The sequence below is a fragment of the Sarcophilus harrisii genome, chromosome 4 (genome assembly GCF_902635505.1).
Source record: "Sarcophilus harrisii chromosome 4, mSarHar1.11, whole genome shotgun sequence".
NCBI classification, from domain to species: domain Eukaryota; kingdom Metazoa; phylum Chordata; class Mammalia; order Dasyuromorphia; family Dasyuridae; genus Sarcophilus; species Sarcophilus harrisii.
In genome coordinates, this window is record NC_045429.1 from 132481346 (window position 1) to 132508749 (window position 27404).

At 33.8% G+C, this 27404-nt stretch overlaps 1 protein-coding gene across 2 annotated transcripts in view; it reads left to right on the forward strand.

The window, feature by feature from the left end:
* EZR (ezrin) overlaps positions 1-27404 on the forward strand; it is a 70364-nt gene that overhangs the window by 9145 nt on the left and 33815 nt on the right. For both annotated transcript variants that reach the window (XM_003769572.4, XM_031937551.1), the window contains exon 3: positions 22408-22491. In XM_003769572.4, the coding sequence (XP_003769620.1) occupies positions 22408-22491 (84 nt within the window). The remainder of the gene's footprint in view (positions 1-22407; positions 22492-27404) is intronic.

The window sequence follows — 27404 nt, forward strand, 5'->3', positions numbered from 1 at the left end:
AGTAGAGCTATAAAGAATATCCTGAAATCATAATTCAATAGATTGCAGATTTAATAAAGCTAATGTACTTTATAGCTGAATAGGAAATTTTTCCTATGAATTATAAAATAATTATACTTTTTATCATGTTTTCTAGTAGAATCATTAAAGTTTTTCTGCTATCAAATCTATTCATTTTCCTTCACATAAACCACTGAAGTAAAATTTAAACGCATTTTTAAAACTATTAATTAGCAGTATATATTAAGTAAATATTTATCTTAAAAATATGTAGAGTCTTAGGAGAGAATTGATCTGTGAACTGGTCTTTATTACTGTTGATATTTATAACTTCCTAATGTATTCTGGGGTTTCTAATAAGAGTTAATAATTTATTTAGGATAAATAAAAACAGACTTCACCATTGATAGTCCTTTGGATTATCTTACCAAAAGCAATGGCATTCTTCCTTTTCCAATTTTAATAAAATTGTTTTATGGAAGCCAATGGGGAGATGAGATAGGAGGTAGATAGGTTAGTGCTCAGGGGACTTTTGCTCTTTGCATAGTCCTTTGTGGTTTTGCTTGTTTTTGTGTTTTAATGTGACTACTACTCTGTCCTGAAGTAAAACCCCCTGTTTTGGTTGGTTCTTTGCTTCTCTAACCTAGGGAGAGGCTAGAAGGATCTGATTAATGAATGAATTAGGCTCCCCAGAGTTGTTGTTGCCTCAGGTAATCTAAATATCTGCTTCTGTCTTTTAAGAAAAGGGAGGGAGAGGCTAGAAGGATCTGATTAATGAATGAATTAGGCTCCCCAGAGTTGTTGTTGCCTCAGGTAATCTAAATATCTGCTTCTGTCTTTTAAGAAAAGGGGTGTCCAGAAACATTTTTAGCCTTTATGACAAAGGAATTAATAAGATTTTTTTAATCCCCCCCTCCCACCAAGAACATCTATCATAAGTTTCTGTAATATGTTAATTCTTTTGGGGCTGATCTTGTGCATGTTATTTAGAACGTTCTTCCCCCACCCCTCCCTTCCCTCCCAGGTTTAGCCTATTGTATATAGAATCATAGATTTAAAAATGGAAGAGACCAAGACCATCTAGTTCAATTCTTACTTTTTATATTATTTTTTTGCTGAGGCAATTGGGGTTAAGTGACTTGACCCGGGTCACACAGCTAGGACGTGCTAAGTATCTGAGTTAGATTTGAACTCACGTCCTCCTGACTTCAGGATTGGTGCTCTATCCACTGCACCACCTACCTGCCCTCCTAGTTCAACTTTTTACCTCTTCATTTTATAGTAGAGGAAACTATAGTCCCAGAGAGAACAACTTATACGCAAAGTCATACAAGTAGCAAAGCAACTGAAGCAGGATTTGAACCTTAGCCTTTTGAATCCAAATTTAGTGTTCTTTCCACAGATTTCACACTACCTACTGTAGTATGTCCCACTATCAGATTAGATAGATGAAGTAAGAACACTGTCTTCTAAAGTGACTTAACTGCAAAGAACTTTGGGGTTTGAAATATAGTGATGGAGCTTAGACATAAAGATTGGTTTGAAACCGGGAATATCCCAGACATTTGGGGGGTGAGAAGGAAAGAGATATTGCTTTCCTCCCTCTCCTAACTCCCCTGTGTTTCCCTCTCCTCTCTTTATCCCCTCTCCTACCCTTCCTCTTCTCATTTCTCCTTTCTACTCTCTCTCCCTTCTTCTCCCTCTCTTCTCCGCTGTCCCTTCTCTCTTTTTCTTTCCCTAACTTAAGTGATCTTATAATATTACTCTTATTGCAGAATCATCTTAGCCCTTTTTAGGGAAAGAGAATAACAATATGCCAATTCATATTCAACTTCTGATAAACTATATGACCTGTGTATGAGTTTCTATCTTTGTTCTTTGGCTTGGTCCATTGGAAAAAGCACTAGACTTGAAATAAAGAGTCTGGTCTCACATTCTAGCCCTCAGTTTCTTTATCTGAATAGTATGTCACAATAGGAGTGGAATAGGAAGTAGTCAAATATTTGAAAGTCCCATCAGTTCTAAAATTCTGTGTTGGCTTTTTTGTACTAATGTGGTTTTATTTTTGATTCTGATCAACCAAATATTTATTTATTTTTTTAAAGAATGGATTTCCTCTTTTAATTTGCCTAAATAATTTTCAACTTACCTAAATAATTTTCTCTTTTACGATGTCAGAAATCCTCTTCAACTTGGGAAAGGGAAAGATTAAATAGAAGAGGGAAAGGCAAAAAGAACAAATGTAATAGTTTAAAAAAAAAGAATAATTTAAGTATAAAAGTTAAAAAGGCATAAGAGGAATATATATATTAGAAAAACCTGAGGAGATAAAGAGCTAAAATTGGACTGTTGGGAGAAAACCAATGCAGAGAGGGAAAAATCAGTGTCCTGTGCCCTTCCGATAAAATAGCAACTCTTGTTTGGCATTCAAAACCTTTTACAATCTAGTTCTACTCTGTCTTTCCAGGCTGATTACAGATCCCCTTCATTTGTCTTTGCTGGGACCAAACTGATCTACAGAGCTATATTGACTGTAGACATTTCAAATTCCATTTCAGGGCCCAGTGTTTCCTTAACTGTAAAATGGGGACCATAATTGCACCTCCTCTCAGGGTTATTGTGAGGATCACATGAGATAGTTGTAAAACACTTAGCACAGTGCCTGACATGTAGTAAATATTTAATGAATGCTTTTGTCTTGCTTGCTTGATTGTCTCAAAGGAAGACAGGTAGGATTTGTGTAGAAGTAGTGAATTGGAGACTTGGGGGATGAGGAAGACAAGAGGAGGGACAGAGAGACAAATGGGAAAGAATAGTTAAAATGGTGGGAGGGATGAAATGAAGACATAAAAATATAAGTAAAAGAGAAACAGTGGAAGAGATTGAGAGCCTGAAGAAGGCACATGTGAATTAATATGTGATTGACAGTAATAGAAGGTTGGTAATAAAAGCCCTAGACAGAAACTCAGCCCTGCCATTACTTGGCTGATTGTATGACTTTGGACAAAGCTGTTAAGCTTTTGGGCCTCAATTCTTTTGTGTTTAAGATTAAGAGGTTGGACTGCCTGATTTCCAAAGCTTCCAATTCTAAAATGCTTTACTGTAATTCTGTGATGCTAGGGGTGATTTGGTCATTTAAAAACAGACAGAAGAGGGTTATGGGTGAGGGAGAATAGCACATTGGGTAGTAAAATGACAATCTTTTTTCTAATAGAAAAAGAACAAAAACAAGAGAATTAAGTTAGAGAAATGAACAAGTTAAAAAGAGGTATTGTAAGAGAGGGGGAAAATTCGGAACTCAAAATCTTACAAAAATGAATGTTGAAAACTACATGTAACTGGAAAAATAAAATACTAGTAAGAAAGAAAAAAGAGGAGCAAATTTTCAGCCTTAGAGTATAGAGTATAGGAGAAAGAATGGATGTATCTAGGAGAGGGCAGAGATAGTGACCATTAAATATAAATGCAATTTTTTTAAAGATTTCCTTTTGACAAAGGGAGTTAGAACTGAGAAACCCATCTTGGAGCCATCTTTATAAAAGTAGCAAAATTTACAAAATAAAAGAGATTGGAAAGACTAATGAATATATTTGTTTTGTTTTTTTTAAGTAAAAATTGTTTTTCTTCTCTTGATCCAAAAATTGATTTAAAAAAATAACTGGAGAATATCATCTGAATCTTTTTTAAAAATGGAAAAGTCAGACTTTATATCGTTACCTTGGATAAGTTAAATAAAATTTAAAAACACATATACACAACCCCTATAAACTAGACTTTTGTCCTGATCTTTGTCTAACTGATGATTCATTCAGCTACTATCTTTGTACCACACTCGCAATTTCAGTCATTGTAATCAATATCCGTTTCATATGGAAAGGTCTTGTTATGCTCATTTCTTATCACTTATGTATGATAAGATGACATTTTGCATATGGTTCTCTGTCTCAGAACAAATTGTCTGACAATGTTTTATTAGGAGGAAGCCCCTACAAATGCTTTTCTCTGTATTCATTCATTCATTAAGAACAAAGGATCTTTTGTGATGCAGTGTGGCTTGCTAATCCCAGTTCTTTACAGGGTCACCATTTTTATAAATTCTGTCATCCAGAACTGCTATAAAAGGAGATTTTGTTGATGGTGAGATTATATTTCAAAAAAGGTTTGAGAAGGGACTCCTTGATAGAGATGGTTTGAGTTTCTTCTGTCCCATTTACTAAGATATTGTACAGTGACAGATATCTGACATGTATTAAAAGAAAGCAGTTTGTACCTTTGCAGCATCTGAGTAATTTACCTGTGAGATCTCAGACTTGGTACCATCATGTAAAATTAAATGTTTGGTCTATTATATAATCTGCATATAGATGCATAACTTATTAGGTCCCAGACCTCAGATGATTTATAGAGAGGGGGGTGGTAATTATGAGTGACAAGGAAAGAGAGAGAGAAAGGAAAAAAATAACTTCATTGATACTATGTAGGAGATGGTCCAAACTATTTTGTTTCTATTTCTTGGGTTATCTTGTCATCTACTACCCCTGTCTATACCAATTACCAATAATGGTACTTTCCCTGGAACCAGTTGATTGGGGAGTATGAACTTATTTGACTATCTAGATGATTTTAAACCATTCATGCTGTGAGGTTTATATACATATATCTTATCCATTCAAAATGACTATTTTAGGATCTCTTATTATACACCCTGTCATTCTGTCCAATCAAATCAATACTACATTTGCTTTTGTTAATTGCCATAGCTACACTGTGACTGCAATCATCATACTTGTGAAATCCCCAAACAGAAACTTCCTTCTTTGGTCTCCATTCCCCTATGTAATATGCTTTTTCTCCCAAGCTTGCCTTGGAAGGCAGGAACTATCTCAATTTCATATTTGTTTTCCACCTAGCACAGTGACTGGCACTTAGTTTAATGAATACTTTTTCATTTATTCATTTACCAGTCCATTTTCTCCCCAGACAATGCAAACTTTTTGAGGAGTAAAAAATAGGAAAGTAGTTCTGTGTATGTTGGGGAATAGAAAATAGTTTGTGATCATTGTTGTTTATTAGGCCATTTGCCTTACTTCTTTTTTCTAATAGTTCTACTTCTAATACAAACTTAATTTTTAGATATCACAATTTGGGGAATTCATTTAGACAGCTCAGAGTATTATTTTACCCATTATTATACCATTATCTTATAACAAAAACCAGATTTAAATTTTTTATATATTTTTTTATGTATGCCATATAAGGAAATTCAAGGTGGGGGTTTTTTTGTGGATTTTTTTTTAAAGAAAAAAAATATGTTTAACACTATTTTCATCTCTGTTTCTTTTAAATTCTTGTATATAATCATATCACTCCAGATATATTTTTTAAACACTTCTTTTTTCTCTGATCTCTTTTGGAGGGATGACTGGTATAGAAGAGCAATGGAAAAAGCCATTATACTTCAAATGAATTCAGAGTCTGAAGACTTGGATTCAAATTCTGTCACCACTTATGTGACTTTGAGCATCATTTCATTGCCCAAAGTTCCTATGTCTTTCAAAGTTGTTTGTCTTTAAGTTATTACTGTATAAAATGGTCTGGTTCTGTTCACTTCCCTCTGTGTCAGTTCATCTTAGATTTTTTTCCCTTTTTTTTTTAAATTTTGCTGAGGCAATTGGGGTTAAGTGACTTGCCCAGGGTCACACAACTGGAAGTGTTAAGTGTCTGAGGCCAAATTTGAACTCATGTCCTTCTGACTTCAGGGATGGGGCTCTATCTACTGCACTACCCAGCTGCCCTTCAGTCCCTTTATTATTCCTTATGACACAGCAGTGTTGTACATTCATATATCATAATTTGTTTAGCCATACCCTAATTGATAGGAATTAGTTTCCAATTCTTTGTCAACTACAGAAATAATTGTTATAAATGTATTTGTGCATATGAGTCCTTTTCCCTTTTTAAAAATTTCTTTATGATATCTCCAGGTCAAAAGATGTATACGATTTAGTGACTTTTTGAATATAATTCAAAATTGCTTTCCAGAATGGTTGACTCAGTCATAACTCCATCTATAATACTTCAATGTACCTGTTCCCTTCTCCACCAATTGTCATTTTCCTTTTTTTTAATCAGCTTTGCTAATCACATGGGTTTAAAGTAAAACCTCAGAGTTTCCCTTATATTTTTTTACTTACTTTATGACCAGCATAGTACTTTAATTACCTTGGGAAACATTAATGGAAAAGACAACAGAACCTTAATTTTCAATATAGTTTATCATCTACCATTTGACTAGCATATAAGAAACAGCAAGAGAAAGTCAACCAATGAAAGGGAGCAGTTGAGGAACAGTGAAAAGAGTGCTGTATTTGGAGACAAAGACATGACTTTTACTTTGTGACAATGGGCAACTAAGTTATTTAAATTTTTCTGGGTCTCATTTTCCTCATTTACAAAAAGAAGGGAATAAAACAGTTGCCTTTTAAAGTCCCCTCTAGCTCTAAAGCTAGGGATCTTAAATAAAAAACTCAACAACCATTTGGGACCATTGACCCTCCCTTGTTGACTTCCTTTGACTGTTCTTGTAAACCTAGTCTCAGTTGATAACAAATGTCTTTAGTCAACAAGGATTGAAGTTTCTATCACTTTTGTATTTGTTCCCCCAAACCAAATTCCTTTCCATAGAAGTTAGAAATTAATTATTTTTAGTGAGATTCTAGAATGTATAAAAGTTGGTCTTCACTGAGTTAGTTATATTATTAAATGGAAAAAGAGTTTCAGCAGAAAAGTAAAACTTTAAATGCTAAGTTTCTAAATATCTTATAAGAGGTTGCATGATGTTTATAAAAACATGCTTAACTTGATAAAATGTTAGCCCTGATGGGGGAACTGAGAGGGAGAGAGAAAATTTGAACTCAAAATTTAAAAATAATTAATAAAAAGTAATGAGCAGGTTGATTTTAGAAAAACATGGAAAGATTTGAGTGAAATGAGTAAAAGTATATAGTAATAGTATTGTTTGAAGAACTGTGAATGAATAAGACATTCTGATTATTATTATAAATATATAATAGAAATATAAATTCTGATTATTATAAATATAAATGCTCAAGTCAACTACAAAGAACCTATGAAGGAAGATGCTATCCATCTCCAGAAAAAGAGTTTGGAACTTAAAATATAATCAAAAAAAAAAATAAAGTTGAATCTTTAAAATAAATTTTTAAAAATATTTATTTGGTAAATATTTAATGAACTATATACATATATATTTAAATGTATTAAGCAAAATAAAATAGTGTCTGTATGTTCATAATACAGAATTATGATTTGCCTTTGGCCTAAAAGTTAAATTCAGAAAAAAAAGTTTTTGAGTTACTTTTTATAATATTTGATTAATGCACTGATATTTGAGAGCTGCACTGCTTGTATTTTTGTGGGAAGTTTGGGGAGAGGGGGCAAGAAGAGGGATGTCCTAATTTAAAAAAAAAAATTAGTGAGTATGAAAAGTCTCTTTGGTACTTTGTAAGGGAAATTGTTAAAACTGAGCCATAGAATACTGGCCTAAGCAGGGGAGATCCTGGTTCCAGGTAGAACCTAGAATGTGTTCTTTGCTTACCAAACCATTAAATGCCTCACTGGGAATCATTCTGTCAATTCCAAAGTATGTATTAAGTACGGACCCAGGGGCTCATCTGACAGGTTTGACCCATGCCCTTGCCGAAAGCATCCTCAAAGCTTTTTTCTCCTTGAAATTTGTCTTCAGCAGGTATCAGCTATTTCTGTGATTCCCTGCTTTAACTGGCCCTGGGGTGTGATAATAATCTTTTTTGGGCCCCTGGGGCTGGGGACCAAGTTGATCTCCTGACTGTGTGCTTTTCAGTCCTTCCTTCCCCTTCCCATTTCAAGAATCTCCTTGTCAGAAGTGAATAGGATTTTTAAAAAAAATACCAGCAGGCTTATATAAACACATAGTTCTCCTGGTTCTGTTTGCTTCATTCAAAATCACTTTGTACAAATCTTTCTAGATTTCTCTGAGTCTGAGTACCTTTTTAAAAAAATCTCTTCCCAAAAGTCTCTTGTTTTTTTTGTTGTTGTTGTTACATTTTATGTTCCCAGCTACCTCCCTTTCCTCATGTACCATAGATGTGTTTATACACACACACACACACACACACACACACACACAAAATCGATTCAAATCAATAAACATTTATTAAGCACCTACTGTTTGCCAAGCACTGTGTTAATTTTATAAAGGGAACGTAAAAACAAATTAATGATTTTATCCAAGATTTGGCTCTAGTTAAATAAAACACTTATTCAGTATTTTTGCAGAATTTCACTACTCATTTATTTCAAACTATGTTTTTGGACAGCTTGCATTCTTAGTTTGGGTTTTGAAAAGGTTAAAGTTCTGAGTTTTCCACTTGTGTTTTTAATAGAAAGATGGAAGAATAAAGACTTCATGGCTGTACTTAAAAACAAAACAAAACAAAAAATACCAACCACCAAATCTTTGTGAGGCAAAACCATCTGGAATTTCCTCTTGAAGAAGAAAAAAAATTCTTTTTCAGGTGTCACTGCCATTCTTGCTACACACATTGCCTCATTGAGGAAGAGGCCTTATAGAAATGATTTTAAGATACAAGGTTGGTGACATCCTTAAAGGGAGGGAGCTTTCTTTGCCTCTTTCTCAGTGACTGGCACCTGAAATGTTTACTCATTGATTTGTTGATTTTATACCTTGACTCCTTCCTTCCCTACTACAACAAAAAGGAAAAGAGCTAGCAAACTTCATGTGTCTTGATTTAAACTTCTCGTTTTTACATGACCACTCGTGTAACCAAACTTGAAGATTTACAGAGAAAATGTCCCCATTTCTGATAAGTATGTTTTGGGGGACTCCATAATTTGCAAATCACAGAGCTAAATGTCACATCTGAAAAGTTTAGCTACCTGATAGGGATAAAGGGAAAGTGTCCTTGAAAGATTATAGTTAGTTTATTTATTTGTTTGCCTTTTAGTATAGGTTTCTACTTTTATTAGATAATGTGACTGTGTTTATAGAAAGACAGTTTAATGATGTTTATTTTTTTCAGTGTTTCCCATGTCAAACTGTACATTGCTATTCTAGATAGGCTTTTTTGTTGACCTTAGACACATAATGTCTGACATTCCTCAAACATTATTAGTATGTGGGGTCCCTGTGCCCTTTCACTCAGTTTACTGCCAGAGCCACACCCATGAATCTTTTCACATTTTGACAACTGATAACTATCAGGAACAATATAACTGAAGATTATATGTCATTAACAACTAAGAAAATGACCCAAAGTTTACTTTGCAGGATAGGTCTGGAATTTTTGTATAGAGTGCAAGTCTTCAGATAAAAACAGCCTTGAGTGTATTTTTTTTTTTAATTTAAATTAAGTAGCAAGGAGGTTTGACCATCAACTTTACCTATTTACAACTTAAAATAGAACCTGAAGAATCTCTCCAAGAGAGTATGTATGTGTGTGTTCCAAGAAATGTTTAATAAACCGCTACTATGTGGTGGACATTACTAGGTGCTGGGATTAAAAATACAAAAAAGTAAAATAATCCCTATTCTAAAGAACTTTATATTATCACATAGGAGACAACTTGTGTATGTGTATGTATGTATGTGTGTGTGTGTGTGTGTGTGTATATATATATATCTCCAGAATAAAGAGAAAAAGAATTTAGCAAATAATTAGTTAAATTCAAGTAGTTTTGGGGGAAAGGGCATAGGCAAATGGTATAAGAAGGTAGTGGTAAAATAGGGAAAAATGTCTTGTAGATTGTTGAAGATGTTGCCTAGAGGTACCTCTGGAATGGAGTTATAGAAAGCAGAAGTAAAAAGGGAAGTGCATTTGAGATGTAAGTAACCAATTTTATATGTGTGAATACAGACACATATTATACAGGACACCCTGGAGTGGGGAAGCCCTCAATTCAAATTCTACCTTATTGCATACCTGGCTTTCTTCCCATGGATGGGCTCCCAACAGCCCCAATTCTTAAAGTGACTGAGTTGCCAGTCTTCATGGTACGGGAAATATCCATATGGATAAAATCATAGTGCTCTTTGGATACAGTGTATACAATGTATAAATTTAATGGATTGGAAAAAATTATTTTTGGATTTCTCAAGATCCCTTGTGACTGAAAAAGATTTGTAATGCCCCATTCAAATAGGATTTGCCTTGTGGAATTGTGTTATCAGTGACAAAATGAGTCCTGTTTCTAAGTCCTCCCTGGAAACATTTCCATGTATAGTTTTCTGTCTTCACTCTGGGGTTTAGAATTGCGAAAAAGATTGACATGATTAGTTAATTTTGTTTGTAAAAAATTAAGTGTGCTCAATTTAAAAAAATGACATACATTCAAATATTTAGTTATTTCAAATTGATTTTGAGTCTATTAACTATTCTTGGAATATTTTAACAACATGGTTTTAAAGATAACATAAAAAAAATAGGCAAATTATACTTTCAGTTGCCTAGCAAAAGAAAGTGCTTACATACCAGTTGGCCCCACCTAAATATCAATTCTCTGGATGAAATCATGTTTGTTTGTATAGCCTTGTTTCAGTCAATATATTCTATTTGACATATTCATTCAGCAAACATTTGTTTAATTTTGTATTTTAAACTTGTGGAAGGATATTAGAGGAAAGACACAAAGGATATGATAACTATTTAAATTTCAGTTTACCTAGTGCTTAACTTTGATGATTTTTTTTACTACAAAGCTTGGTATAAATTTGTCTGTGTATCAATAACAACATTTGTTAGCTCCCTTTAAAAAACAAAAGAAAACTTTTACCTGTTTTCCTGACAACTCAAAACAAGTTTAAAGATGTAAAAATTTACATTACATTTAGAAGGAATGATGATTTTTTCTCTTTAAATCTATGATAAAATAAATTCCTGGATTTGGCTAATCTTCTTTACTACTAAATTCCATTCCTATTGGGGGAAGGGAGGGAGAAAAAGAGGGAAGGGAGAGGAGGGGTGGGAGAAAGAGAGAGAGAGATTACTGAATTTATTCAGATTTTAATTCTTATGTGTTTCCACTGCATCCAACAACCCTCTTCCTTCACCAAGAATAAATACTGTTTAAATTGTAGCTGGGAGACAATACCAATAGTCTTGGATTACAAATTCTGGTTTTAAATTGTTTCATTTCCAGTGAGAGAGTACATTTGGCAACAATTGGATAAATTGGATAAAAGGTGAATCCTATCCATATAGTCTGGATTAGTTTGGCCATTTTAACATTCTATGGAAAAGAAAAAAAATGTCAGCAGTTATTAGGAACTGACTTTATGCTTTGTGCTAAGTGAGAAATGAATATTTCTCTCATATTTAACGAGTGATTATTGTATTAGGATCAAAGTTTTTCCCTTTCTCTGTTTCCTCTTCCAGATCTACCTAGACCTAGATCTAATCGGAGAATAAAAGAAATTTTAAGTATGGGCTGATGAATCCTGCTCTTTTGTGTTTGTTCTTACTGGCCTGAGGAAAAGTTGATTTTTCCCTATTATCTAGACTGGTGATAGGGAAATTGATGTCTCTTTGATCAGCATTTGAGTGACCTAAGTCACATGCCCCAAGACCATTTTTATGTAGCCCACACCTGTCTTTGTGTTAATCAATTCCAATTTATTGCCACCCTCAGGAATACCTCCTCTTCAAAAGGCATATAAACCATGACCCCACCACCAGTAGGGATCTTTGTTCTAAGAGAGACAACCAAATGACCAATTATTTTATTAATAACCTGCTGCTTATTAATAAAATGATTAAATTACCTAGAACCTATGCCTCTCAACCTTTTTAAACATCATATTGATGAGGGATATAAAGAAAGGTAAAAACAGTTCTTGCTTTCAAGAAATTCAATCACTCAGTCTACAGAAGGGAAGAAACATGCAAAGAATATATACAACCAAGATACATAAAGGATAAATTGGAGGAAATCATAGAGGGAAGGCTCTCTTTCTTATGACATAAACTATCTTGAATTGAAGTATTCTTATCACTAAAAAAAAATTCTTCAGAAAATGAAAGGTGGTACTTTTCGCATCTTTTCAACATGGCTTATAAAGAATAGATCATGTCAGACTAATGCTATTTCCTTTTATATAACCATTATCAGACTAGTACAGTGGGGTAATAACTTATAAATACAGTAGATCTTGACTTCACCTACACAGTTGATAAAATCTCTCAGGTGAATTTTATGCATAAGGTAGAGATTTGTGGGCCAGTACAATTTTGTGGATTTGTAACTGACCAGAACAAAAGAATAGCCATTCGTGGAGTCAGTGTCTTGGTGGAGAGGTCTATTGTTTCAGGGATTGGTTTGTCTTTGATACTATTTTGTTCAATATTTTTATCAGTGACTGAAATGAAGGTATAGATAGCATGTATTTTAGATTTTAAGATGATCCAGACCTGGAGTAATAGCTAATATTTTAGATAACAGGATTGAAAAAAATTCTTGATTCTACTAAAACTGTGAACAAATCAGTATGTTTAGAATCTGTGCTTTGTTGGCTTGGGACTTTTCTACACTTAATTTCTATTTATTTATTACAATTTAGAGTTTTAGCTACTTGCTTGAGGCCCAGAAAATTTGAGAGATTTGCTCCTAATACTAATGAAAGTTCAAGGCAAAATTGGAATCCAGATCTTCCTGACTCCCAAGTTTTTACTATGCCATGTTGCCTTTCAGGCCAAACTTTAAAAAAAAAATGAAATTTAGTAGGGTTCAATGTAAAGTCCTAAACTTAGATATAAAAAATCAACTGCACTGATTTAGGATAGGAGATATAGCTAGATATAATAGCTTAAATGAAAATAATCTCTTATTTTTATGGATCAGAAGTTCACTAGGAGTCAATGACATGGCAGTTGAAAGTGGTAACATAATTTTATAATGCATTGAGAGATACAATATGTGGATTCCATATGAGACAACTGTGTGACATGGCTGCCAAAAATATTAACATAATCTTAGGTTACTTTATTTAAAACTGTAGTATTGAGAAACAAGGAAGGTGAGAGTAGTTGTTATTCTCTTTCCTAGTCATTTTGTTCAGTTCTGGATCCCGTGTTTGACAAACTGATGAGGTCTAGAGAATGATCATCTCAGAAAAACCTGGAAAGACTTACATGAACTGATGCAAAGTAAAGGGAACAGAATCCAGAGAACATTGTATACAATAACAGCAATATTGTATAATGATCAACTGTGAACAACTTGGCATTCTCAGCAACAAAATGATCCAAGACAGTTCTAAAGGACATAGGATGAAAAATGTTGTCGATCTCCAGATCCAGATCTCCAGATGATGAAAAATTTGATGAAAAAATCAACTTCGAAATGATGTATAGTTTAAATGGTTTGATACTTTATTCTTAGGATTCTAGGGAGCTCCAAAGATAGAAAAGAAGCAATATGCTAGTCTTTGTAAATGATCATTTTTAAAAATTCTTTGTATTGGCAGCTAGGTACTTTGTTAGGAAGGTATGTTAAAGTCTTTCTCACATTTACCAATAATATGCTACATTTCCCTGGAGAACATGGTGCCCAGAATGACTGAGTAGCACCTGATTTTTTATTATAATGAATGGTGATACTAGCAATTCAATATTTCTGAAGATCTGTGATCTTCCTTCTTTGGATGCTACTTCTGCTGGTGAGCTTCATGGCTTCTCATTCTGCCCAGTTTTTGCCCATGCCTTTTCTTAAGATCTTACTGAAGAACCACCCAACATGTTAGGAGCCTTCCTCTGGGCTTTATTTAAAATTTCAATGATCCCAACGCAGTACTTGTGGTATACACCTTGACATCATGCCACATGACTGGTTCACTTCCCTTTTTTAGTCATATGTTTCCAGAGTTGGGTTTTGTTTTTTGGGTTTTTTTTTTTGGAAACTTCTTGAGCATAGATCACCCACCAATCATTAGAACTCTTATGCATATTTTTTTGTGGTTGCAAAGAACTGGAAGGAAACAAAATAGCTGCTCCATGCATTTCAAGGTAGCTAAGCAAATTGTGGTAGATGAATGTAATACAATATTACTGAGGTATAAGTAATGACAACTACAATAAATACTGTAAAAAGCATGAAACTGATACAGAGGGAAGTAAGCAAAGCCAAGAAAACATACACAGAGACTGCAACAATGAAAATATAAAAAGTAACAACTACCACAAAACAATCAAATATGAATGTTGTAAAATTGCAAAAACAAATAAAAAACACCCCAACTATACTCCCAAAGAATAGGTATAAAAAGATATTTCCTCTTAAACCAGTTTTGAGAACATGGGAGTTTCAAGGGTGTGGAACATTGCCTATATTGTCATATTTTTTTCTTGATGTATTTTTTCTTCCTGTTTTTTATTTTTTATATATTTTTAATTTTTATTTTATTTTTTATTTTTGAATTTAAATTTATTGAATATTTTATTTATTTTTCAATTATAGATTATTTGTTGTATGGGATGGTTCTCTCTGGAGTTATAAGGACAATATGAAACCAAAAGTTATTAATAAAAATTTATTTAAATGAAAGGAACTGTACTTTAAAGTATTTAGAGGCATTACAATTACAGGTGATACAGAGGAAATGTATGTTGGGCATAAATAAGCAGCAGGAAAATACAAAGTTAAGTTTAGTCACTAATATTTATGAAAACTTGTATGTTTTATATTGAAAATAATGTAAATATGCTGCTCTCTTGAAAAGGACTTTACCTTTCCCTCTTCTTTGTGTTACCATGTTATTTAGGGTTTCTGGACAAATGCCTAGTTCAAAAAGTATGCATTGATCTTTTTCTTTATAAACCTTGTTGGCTGGTATTGTAAGATAGTGTGTGGACTATCTTCCCTAAACTAAAGTTGGATATTTTGTACCATAGATATATATAATAGAAGTTTTAACAATGAAAGCTAGTAATTGGATTTTCAATACCAACTCCATTTTGCTTTCTCTTATACTATTTTATTAAATAAAAATAGTTTTTAATGGATGGCCAGCAATAATGGGAATAGATGAGCATTCATATAGTGAAATAGAAAATAGGCTATTCAGTTAATTTGAATTTTTAATTGCTTCTAATTACTTAAATAGATTGATAATATATGGATAGCAAAGGGAGTATACTGTGAGAGGGAGAGGAAGCAAATGAAGAAATACTTGTCCTAATGTTTATTGATTGATTAATCTGCCCCTTTAGTTCTGGAATTCCCACTTCACCAGAAGCACAGAAGAAATTTTCCTAGCTCCACTTTGGCATTAAATTGGCTGAAGTTAGATATCCAGTTAATAATTCTATCATGCCAGATGGAGAGGTTGGTATTTATTAGCTTTTGAAATGTGAAGAATGAACAGTTTCAATTTGTGTTAAAGGGTCTTTGAAGGCTTTAGATCATGTATACTCTACAAAGAACCCATTGTAGAAAGAGATCAGAAATTCATTAAGATCTTGAGAGGTTAAAATATGGATCAGCCTTCTGCAGCATTTGATTTTACACAGAAAAACTGTCTCAGCTAATACTAGTGTCCTGATAACCAGTTAGTTAAATTTTAATAGAGATAGACTTACAGAGGTGGAAAGGATGTTTTATACTTAGAGGATACTAGAAAAGATCCTGAGAGGCTAGAGTGATGGGCCCAAATAATCAACTACCAACAAGAAATTGAAATAGTTAATTTTTTACATTAAAAATAAGCTTCAGAAATACAGAATGGGGGACATCTGGCTTAACAGCTAGTTACAAGACAGATGTCTGGGGCTTTGAATTGAATACCAAAAAACTAGTCCAGCCTTGAACTACATAAAAACAGCCATAGTGTCCATCTCAAAAGAGTTAATTGTTCTGCTGTGTTCTCCAGTGATCATACCATAAAATTGTATTCTGTGAGAGATGACTTTTAGAAAGGACATTAGCAAACTGGAGTTCATTCAAAGGAGAATGGACAAGATGGTTAAGTATGTGGAAACTCACAAAATGTTTAATCTGGAAAACAATTAAGAATTGGGACTGTTTCAGAGTTAGAAGAGGAATTAAATTATTTTATGTAGATCCAGACAATGGAACTGGAGACAATTGGTAGCCATTTTTCAGAGGTAGGGGAGAACTCTCTTAAAAATTAAAGCCCTCCAAAAATAGAATTGGACTGCCTTGTTAGGTAGTAAACTCCCTAATGGTAAAAGTGGATGAACTACTTTGGAATGATAAAAGCATAGAAGGTATAGGGTGGAAATTTGGATTACCTCTCCTCTACAGACCCTCCCACAAAGATTTAGTATGTTACATGAAACCAACAATTTTGATACTACTAATAGCTAGCAGTTATATAGTGCTTACTTTATGCCAGACACTGTGCTAAACACTTTGTAAACTTTATCTCATGTGATGCCCCATCAACACTGAATTTCTTAATTTTTTTTTACCTTTACTTGAAGCATTGCTTTTTAAAAATCATTTCATCTGTTTGTTAATTGTATTTTTTCCCATCATCTCATGTAGCTGTGAGATTTAAAAAAAAAAAAAGAATAATAAGATTAATTCCTGCTGATAGTCTAGCTTGTGAAACAAAACCATGGCTTTATATATTTATGTTTAAAATGAGCCTCTACTTGAATGAATTCCATTTACTTTGTACACGAGCTGTTTCAAAGCATGGAGATGCATTAATGCACAGCTTATAAAACTAGAAATGCAGTTCAAAAAAGTCATAATAAAATTGCATTACAGTAACTCATTGATTTGAACCTAATCTTTTCACAGTAGGATATCAAATTTTAAATTGAAATTTTCTTTGCATGTGGATTGTCTCCCAAATTAAAAATATAAACTGGTCAAACTGTTAATTAGATGGATATCTTAACACAATACAATAACACAATGGATAGTTAATACAAATTTATAGCAGTCCCTACCTCATGGGGTTGTTAAAAAATTCAGAAAGCTTTAATAGGTGCTGTATAAAATACTTACTCTATTCCCTTCCCCATCCAAGATCATCTGCTCTCTCCCATTTTTGCTGAATCAGTTTAACTGAATGAATCTTAATGAATTTTAATTTAACTCCCACATTATCACTTATTTGACTAAAGCAATAACTTGCTGAGGTCATGCCCAGCCAGAAGGAATGATGGTTCTTGGAAGTTCTTAGAATAGAAAAACAAGTGTATATTTGACTGCATACATAAGTTATTCAGTGAGCTAAACTGGCAACTTTGAGAATGAGTTTTTGTTCAAATGGTAATTTCTGCTTCTCATGCTTTCCTTCCCCCTTGTGAAAAGAGTTGTTGAAGGTGTTCTAGCTGTTCTTGTATCAGGGCATTACCAAGTATTGGAAAGGTCTTATCATCCAGATATTTTAAATGTGTTAAAAGTTGCTGAAGTGGCACCTTAGGAAGAAAAGCAGGAATGTTCAGAAACAGCTCTGACATTTTAAATGATTAAGAAAGGTCAGGCAACCTAATCTTGGTGGTAGGAGGATAATCCTACTCAAACTAGCTTTTGTGTAAATGCAGGTGTGATAATATGGGGATTAATACATTATGGGCTATATCTACTGCCCCAAATGCAAACATCCAAATGCTATAATCAGAATTCCTCCTACTTTAAATTATTATTTTTTTAATTCTTAGGTACATAAGGAATCTGGTGGTGCCTTTGGAATGTGACTATTCCCAAAAGCACATAGTTCTGGTAGCTAAGGTAAAGGTGATTACTCTGTTCATGTAGCATATTTCCTTGCCTATATAATACAGGAAGATGGTCTAGATATTTTTTTCCTATTGAGTCTTATTACTTTATTGAAAATGAAGTTGGCGATGCTTTGAGAGGTGATTTAAAATGCTAACCAAAATTCTTCCCAAAGTCAAATCTTGTCTAGTTTTATTTAAATAAGTGAAGAAATAGAAACAATTTTAAAGCTCAAAATACAGCAATAAATCACATATTACATGTAATTTGCTTTTTATTCCATTATAAAACTCATTACCTTGCCCTTTGCCAAGTCTTGTGGGATGTAGATAATGCCTTAGGAAAATTTATAACCAAAACTGACAACCCAAAATTTAAGTATTTCAAATTTTTACTGAGTTAACAATTATTTCTCTTCTCAAAACTCTTTTCTCTGCATTTGTCATTATTTGTAGAGAAAATATTTGAGTTTGGGATACATTATTTTGTACTAGGTCAGAGATATCTAGAACTGAAAGAAAGGCATCTTAGGTGATAGAATCGAGTCTCATCATTCTAAGGATGCAGAAAGAGGCCCAGGTCACTCAAGGGGATAAGTGGCAAAGCCAGAATTTAAAGTAGTGTCTCCATCATTCCAAATTTAGTGCTCTTTTTTTCCCTCCGAGGTCAGTGTCGCTGAATTTAAAGCAGTTAGTACTTCAGACTTCAGTTGAAATTCATTTATGAAGAGAGTTAAGCTTTTCATTCATACCAGAATATATTTTACAGTTATCTTAACTACTTTTCAAGTTTAAAAGTTTGAAGTGGTCTCTTGGGAGAGGAGGTGAAGGGATTTTTTTATTTTTTTTTGGTTTGTTTATTATATGTACTTACACTAAAATCCATGGCTTTCCTCAGAACAAAGGAAAAACAGTTTAACAAAACCAAGCTTATCAGGACAGAAACTTCATGGCTTTATCTGACATAGTGTGGTAACATGCCGCACCTGTTGTGTACCACATCTCTGGTGAGAGGAAGAAAGTTTGTTTCATCATTTTTTTCTCTGGAACCAGTGGCAGTAATTATTTTCATTTGCTTTGTGCTTCAAACATTGCTTTCTTTGATTTGGATCCATTCAGGTCAATTCATTAAGCTTTTTTTATGTTCCTCCTGTGTGCAGATTATAATACTAGGTACTGAGGATATATAAGCAAAAAATGAAATTCTTCCTGCCCTTAAAGAGTTTGCAGAGTTGTTTAAATTTAGATAAGTTTTACTATTTTACTTGGAACACTTCCCATTTTGTTGTTTCTTATGACATGGTTTCTTATCTCATGCCTGTTTCTCAGTTTGTTCAGCCATTTTCCATTTGAAGGGCCACTTGTTTAAGTTTGATTTTTGGCATAGTTGGGAGCTTTTATTTATTTATTTTTTTACTTCCTCTATCTATTCAGAGGCTACTGGGTCAAAAAATAGAACTATCTTAACAATTTTTCTCAAAATTACTTTTTTGAAAAATTTTACCCCATATCAGGTTAATCTGACTTTTTATGAACCAAGGTAATGTTTTATTTTGCATTATGAATGATTATTACTTATTTTTCTGTAGGATAAATTTGTTCATAATATTTTATAGATATAAATGATAAATAGCTTGCAAAGTTGGTAATCAGAGATATATAGATAGATTTGACTTTTTTCCTTGTGTGTATATATATATGTGTGTAGGTATATATATAAATATATATAGCTACATATATGTAGATCTTTATATCAATATGCAGGGAAAAAAGATAGTTCATGTCTTTAAGGAACTTACATTGTAGTAAGAAAAGATAATATACAACTGGGAGAGAAAGGGGAAGAGGACAGGATTGAAGGAAGCCAGGTTAGAAGCTTGATTTTTAATGTTCAAATACCTGGAACGAGGCTGGAAAGGTAATGAAGGCTGGCGTGGGTGCCTCCACAAAAAAGGAATGGAAATGAGATGAAATGTAGGATTGGGAGTAGAAAGGAGATGGCAAGGGAATATGATTGGAACCAAGGGTGGGTGTAGGGGACTAATATAAAATAAGACTGGAAAGGCATCTATGTAGATCTACTTAGTGTTTTAGATAAGACATATCTATCAGTCTACATATTTTAGTGGGGAAAAGTCAGAATTAGTGAACTATATATAATGAATACTAGAGTGATTATCACTACTGTAGTTCTAATTTGGGTTTTGAAATGACCCCCCAAAAAGTGGTCTTATTAATTAGAATTAGGTATTTATCCTTATTAAGATTACAAGCAAATAAAAATGGAATATTAAAATCCAAGATTGGTCTAGTGTTGAACTTAAGCTGCTTCTGGTTATTTTATAGGAAATAGTATTTCTGTCACAAATTAGGTCCTTGATAACTCTCAAGTGATGGAAACAAATGATTAATGATTCATTGCAAGTGGGGATAAAATGCTGGCTAACCTTGACATTAAATTCTTTTATTTTTTAAAAATAATTTATAACCACTCATTTGGGGGTTAGTCAGCATTTCAGCTTTGGTGAAAGTAATCTGCCACTATTGGCTTATATTAAAATGCATAATCTACCAGTTAACTTTTCTTACTTCTGTATTTGACTTTGGGGCTGGTTTTCCCATCTCTTATGTGTACTCTTGAAAATGTAATCAACAAGGTGGTGAGGAGAGACCTGCTTTCTTTTTTTTTTTTTTTTTTAAATTTAATAGCCTTTTATTTACAGGATATATACATGGGTAACTTTACAGCATTAACAATTGCCAAACCTCTTGTTCCAATTTTTCACCTCTTACCCCACCCCCACCCCCTCCCCTAAATGGCAGGATGACCAGTAGATGTTAAATATATTAAAATATAACTTAGATACACAATAAGTATACATGACCAAAACATTATTTTGCTGTACAAAAAGAATCAGACTCTGAATTATTGTACAATTAGCTTGTGAAGGAAATCAAAGATGCAGGTGTGAATAAATATAGGGATTGGGAATTCAATGTAATGGTTTTTAGTCATCTCCCAGAGTTCTTTTTCTGGGTATAGCTAGTTCAGTTCATTACTGCTCCATTAGAAATGATTTGGTTGATCTCGTTGCTGAGGATGGCCTGATCCATCAGAACTGGTCATCATCTAGTATTGTTGTTGAAGTATATAATGATCTCCTGGTCCTGCTCATTTCACTCAGCATCAGTTCGTGTAAGTCTCTCCAGGCCTTTCTGAAATCATCCTGTTGGTCATTTCTTACAGAACAGTAATATTCCATAATTTTCATATACCACAATTTATTCAGCCATTCTCCAACTGATGGACATCCATTCAGTTTCCAGTTTCTAGCCACTACAAAAAGGGCTGCCACAAACATTCGTGCACATACAGGAGACCTGCTTTCTTAATACTTCTTTCTAGACAGGCATTCTGCAAATATTTTGTTAAGTCATCATCAATTTCCAGTGAAAGAAACTGAGAATCCTAACTTTTTTTGGAATGCTTAGAAATTTGTCTAGTTTTGCTTGCTAATAAACTTTGGTGTACTTTTTGAATTGTGGGTTTCAGATAGGAAAAGAAATATTAAAAGAAGTCTTGCTTACCTCATTTTTTTTTATTATGCCCAACAACAGCAAAAGTTATGAGGCACACAACATAACTGATTTATAGCTATTCCATTTTCCTTAATGCATTAAAAAAAAAAAAGATCTTTAAAGGCTCAGAAAAGTGAGCCTTGAGAATTTAAGGTTTTTGTGAGCAAGAAGTATTTGCTTTTTTATTTCCAGCATTTAATATTAAGCATTGAATTAAAATGAGAATCAATTGCTTATCAAGCTGCTCCTCAAGATGCAGCAAATCCAGTTGAGCTAAATAACCATTCTATTATGTAGGAAGCCTCCTCCTCAGAGAATTCTTGCATATGTCTGCTATGTACCTAGGTTTCCTCATTCAAATGTGAATTCCTTTAAAGTTGGAACTCTACTTTTGCCTTTGTTTCTCTACCTTTTAAATCTGATACATAGTATACAGACTCAGCGATAGGAAACAAAATGATGGGTGCTTGTTGTGTTGATGCCCTTTAGTTTGAAAAATAAATTAGTGATCTCATAAATGGAAACAAATTGAATTCCCTTTATGCCTAAGGATCCCAAATCCATAGAAACACTTGCTTCCCCCTTCCCTGCCTAGCAACCTTTGTTTAGAATACACAGTATTAAAGTTACTCAATCATCTGCCAAAACTGAGTAGTGGGATCCACTTCAAGTAGGAGAAATTGAAACTCAAAACTTGTCTAGACAAGTCATTTTTTTTTTTAGTTAATTTGTTCCCTGGGTGATTCCAAGAAAAGAAACAATGCTTCATTAACCTCTGCTTTCAGACTTTTTAATCAGTTTTGGAAAAGCAGCTTTGGTCTGGTTTTGAATGTGTTTTACTAAAGTAAAGTGATGGCAACTTGGGCTTTGTCTGTGTGCCAACTCGGCCTTGTCGTCAAGGGTCTTGGTGCGATTTGTAACTTGTACTGAAGATGGATATTTGGGAAAGGCTGGCACTACTAGGGGTAGTGTCAAAGTCCCCCACCAGATTTTTGTCAAGGCCACAGGCGGGCCAAAATTTAAGTCCTTGGTTAATGTACTTTTTTCTGGTTTGTTTTTTCAGATTAATGTTCGTGTTACTACCATGGATGCTGAGTTGGAGTTTGCCATCCAGCCCAACACTACTGGAAAGCAACTCTTTGACCAGGTTAGTTCCCTGCATTCCTATAAATGAGTCAGAAGGGAGAACTTGGATTCTACAAGATGAACATGTTTCCTTTTCCTACTAAGCTAATTATGTTGATGGATAGGAGGTGTTTTTTACTGAAAGATTCCTATACCCTTCAATTTATATATATATATATATTGAATGTGTGTATATATATATATATATACATATACATATATATATATGTATATGTATATATATATATACACACATTCAATATATACACACATATTATATACAAACACACAACAATTGTGTGTATATGTATATATATTGAATATGTGTGTGTGTGTATATTGTGTATATATATATTGTGTATTGTGTATATATATTGAATATGTGTGTGTGTGTATATATACACACACACACATATTCAATATATACACACATATCATATACAAACACACAACACACTTGTGTGTGTGTGTGTGTGTGTGTGTGTGTGTGTGTGTAAATTTTTTGCCTCTTCCACAAAGAAAACTAACATTATGTTCAACTCTATATGGTAACCTGTGGCTGGAGTGCAGTATTCATAAAGAGAAAAAGATCTTAGATGATGTTGGAAAGGAAAGATGGTTCCAAATATTAGAAGCCCTTGAATACCAAACACATCTGACCTTTTACTCAGTAGAAAGCCATTAAATGTAGACAATACCATAATCTGACTTATGTATTAGGAAAATTAGTCTATCAGTGATGTGAAGACTAGTTGAGAGTGGTAAGACTGTAGGCAGACAAGAAAAACCTATTGAGAGGCTACTGTATTAGTTTAGTTGGGTAAATTATAATCTTGGCCCCATTCCTTCTTCCTCATTTAAAAAAAAGATGGAAAGTCCAACAAACAAATAAATCTTTTAAAATGCCTTCACTGTTTACCTGTATCTTAGTGTTAATAAGCTTCCTTCACAAGATAGTGACTTCTCTGGCATTGGAAGTCTTTAAATAATGGCGACTTGTCAGAGATTATATAAATGAGACTGATGACTTGGGCAGGAATTGAATTGGATGACCCCTGAAGTCCCTTCTAACTGTGATTCTTTGACAAAATCTCCTTGAAATGTTGATTTAAAGTTGGAAAAAGGATTAGAGATGAATCGAATCCAGCCCCTTTGCTTTATAAAATTTAAACATTTGTAGGAAATTTATAGGAAATATTTATAAGAAATTATGACTCCAGGAGATTCTATGACTTTTCCATTGTTACTAAGATGTAACAACAACACATATATATATATATAGTTGCTTGATTTAAAAAAAATTAGTCATATGATGGGCATTCTCATGGTGATTGCATGTAGTGTTAAATGGGTATACTCGATACTTCTGAAGGCATGTGATCTAATGAAAAGATCACTAAATTTGGAATCAAGAGACTTAGCTTTTGGTCCTAGTTCTCTTGCTCAACATCAGGCAAGTACCCCTTAGTTTCTTCTTCGATAAAGAAGAAAATAATATATTTCATTATTTAACAGGGTCATAGTGAAGACCAAATGAGATCATCCATATAAAGAACAATAGTGTTGCCAAGCATTATTCATGTGTGAGCTAGCAGTAGTTAAATATAGCATGGTGGATAAATAGAATGAAATAATATAGCTAGCATTTATATACTGCCCATTGTGTGCCAGGTAGAGAAGGAAATTGCAAAACACTTTAATATCTTTGCCAAGAAACCCCCAAATGGGGCCACAAAGAATCAGAGAAAACAAATGACTGAATAACAAAAATAGTGTGCTAGGTACTTTGTTAAACTTTTTACATATATGATCTCATTTGATTTTCATAGCAACCAGCAGAAATAAATGCTTTTATTATCTCATTTTACAGTTGAGGAAACTGAGGCAAGCAGAAGTTAAGAAACTTATTCAGTGAGGATCACACACCAGGTGTCTGAGACTGGTTTTGAATTCAAATCTTACTGCCTTTCCCTCTGCTACTTACCTATCTGAAAGAACACTAGATCTTATTGTCTCTATGAGAACACTGGACCTCCAAGGAATCCTAAATATGAACCCTGCTTTTGGCCCTGGGTGATTCTGGGAGTTATTAGTTAACCTCTCTTAGCCTCAGTTTCTTTATTTGTAAAAGGAGAATAATCTACTTATGTAGATTAGAAGGTTATTGTGAGAGCAAATGATAAGATGAAGTATTTTGCAAACTTAAACACCTAAATAAATCTTAACCCTATGCAGGGTAGTAATATGCATCACTTATGGTCTTGAGCTGGGGATAACTGAGTCCACAAGAGAATTCCCTTCTCTTAGCCCCAGCTGTAAGAGAAGAAAATATCAGAGGTCATTCTGATATTCCTTACATTTCCTATTTTGCTTCTCAGAATGGCCAGGGTGCTTCCTGGCACCTGTGTCCCCTAAGAAAATTGATCTCCGTGGATGGCCCAGCAAGTCCTTTCTATTCTCATTTGGGACAGTTTCTAATTTCTACATGGTTATGCTTGAGTAGTTATAAATAGAAGAAATGGCAATTTAGAGAGAGTAATTTAAAGGACTTGCTTTGTGCACTTCAGAAATACTGTTAGCTTAATAATAATGACCATAATAATAATGATCTAATCTCAATTTAATTTTTAAAAATTTTTTTCCTATTTTAAGAGTAACTGTAAATTGTTTACTTAGTGCTATTCTTTATATTGCAAGTAAAAATACTTTCAGCCTCCTTTGCTAAAATTAGATGTATTAACTAGTATTGGATACTTCAATGGTTTCATTTTTCTTAATCTAACTTTTTTTCTATTTTTTTCCAAAACTACTTTACTCTTTACTGGTCTCTAACAAAAAAGACTGTATGTAGAATTCTTTTCAGCTCCACTAGGCAGACATGACTGAATAGTGTTCATTCTTGCTAAAAGTTTTGCCAACAAGTTTTAAATGACCTTTTCAGATGGGTATAGGGGGTAGAGCCAACTAGGTCTGTAGTGCCTTCTTTTTCATCATCGTGTTTGTCTTATATCCATTAGAAAATAATAAAAAAACATCTTGCTGCTTCTCTTCTTTTTTTTTTTTTTCTTTTAAACCACATCACCCCAGTATCACTCTTGGCTTACAGAACTGTCTCGGATGCTATTTTCTGCCTTTAGCCAATGACTAGTGATGGCCTCTGCATGTGTTCATTCTTGATGTCACTCTGCTCAGGGAAACTATGTCCAGAAACTATGTCTCATTCCTTGACCAGAATCTGCACATGGTCACCTCTTCTCCCTGGGCAATGTAATGCATGTTCACATTGGTGCAAACAAATCAAATGTAAAGTCCCCTGGTTGGCTTTCAAAGCCCTTCATAACCTGTTCTTCTTCCCTTATTCCTGTCTTCCCATGCCTTTCCCAACCATCTGTTTTGGAATCCAGTGACTGTGCATTGTTCTTGTGCACTGTCACAGCTCTGGGACATTATGCCTGGAACTCGATCCATGCTTGGAACTTCCTCATCTCTGCCTTTTGGCTTCTGTGGCTTCCTTTAGGTCTCAACTGAAGTCACATCTTTTACAAGAAGCCTTTCCAGCCCTCCTTAATCCTAATGCCCTACTTCTGAGATTATCTCCAGTTTATCCCATCTTTATCTTGTTTGTATATCCTGTTTGCACAATGTTTTCTCCATTAAATTGTGAGCAACTTGAAAGCAGGAGAAGTTTTTTGTTGTTGTTTTGTCTTTGTACTCCAGCACTCAACACAGTGCCTAGGACATAGCAGGTGCTTAATAAATGTTTATTGGTCTGTCCATTTATTTTGCTTTCTTCCAAAATTTCTAATTTGTATTTTATTGAAGGTTTTTAATTTGTTTTTCTTTTTTAGTTGCATGCTCAATTCCTTGATCTTCTCTTTCTCTTTTTTATTCATGTAAATATTTAGAGATACAAAATTTCCCCCAAAAACTGCTTTGCCTGCATTGCTCTTTTCCTAAAAATAGAAAAGGGAGGATTGATCTACATTTTGTCCACAAACTAGAGAAAACACTACACTCAGATTTAGGACACTTGATTTCATCTGGCCCTGTCACTAATTGGTTATTTCTTCTCCCTCCTCCCTCGTCTCCCCCCTCAGATGTCCTCATCTATAAAATCTTTAAAATGAAGGGGAGCAGAGCTGAGTAACCTTTAAGTTTCTAGCTATAACATTCCATATTTCTGTGTCACTACCAAACACTGTTCCATCCTTTTTGCCCAAACATTGGAAATATCGTCCTTTTTTAAGCTTATGAAAGAGAGATGGCGGGGAAAGGGAATTTCATTTTACAAGAGTAGTGGGGAAAATGAATTCCACCAGTAAATAGCAAAGCCCAGAAGATTAGTCCAATATCCCAGTAATGGCACAGGACCAGATATATTGAACAAAAAAGGGGATTTTTACCTTCTCATTTTAATTTGAAATTTGTGATCAGAATCAGAATAAAGAGGAGCCAGGTGTGAAGAAGCAATATAACCTCATTCACTAACCTTCCTTCCACTCCATCTTCTCTCCAAGCCTTTAAACCAAAGGTAGGATAATTGTGGAGTTTTTTTTTTTAATAGAAAAAATGAATATTGAGAGGCAGGGGATAGTGTGTTATAAGGGACAAAGCATTGGAATTAGTGTCCCAATAATTGATTTTTAAATCCCAACTCTGCCTAACTTAGAGAGGAGGCAGCTTTGGACTAGATGGCTTTTAAGATCTAAATCAAGCCCTAAATCTATAGTTTGAAGTTGCTAGGGAAAAAAATGTTTTAGCATTTTTCTTGAGAGATGATGAAGTACAATTTTCTTTTTATCAGTTATCTTGCAAGCCATCATTCACATCTCTCTGTTGTCTGTAGCTGAAGTTAGCACAGAGAAATTTGCCTTTTATTCCTTGTCTAATGTTTATGGTTCATTTTCTTTCCTCACTGGTCTGCTCAAGCTTTTG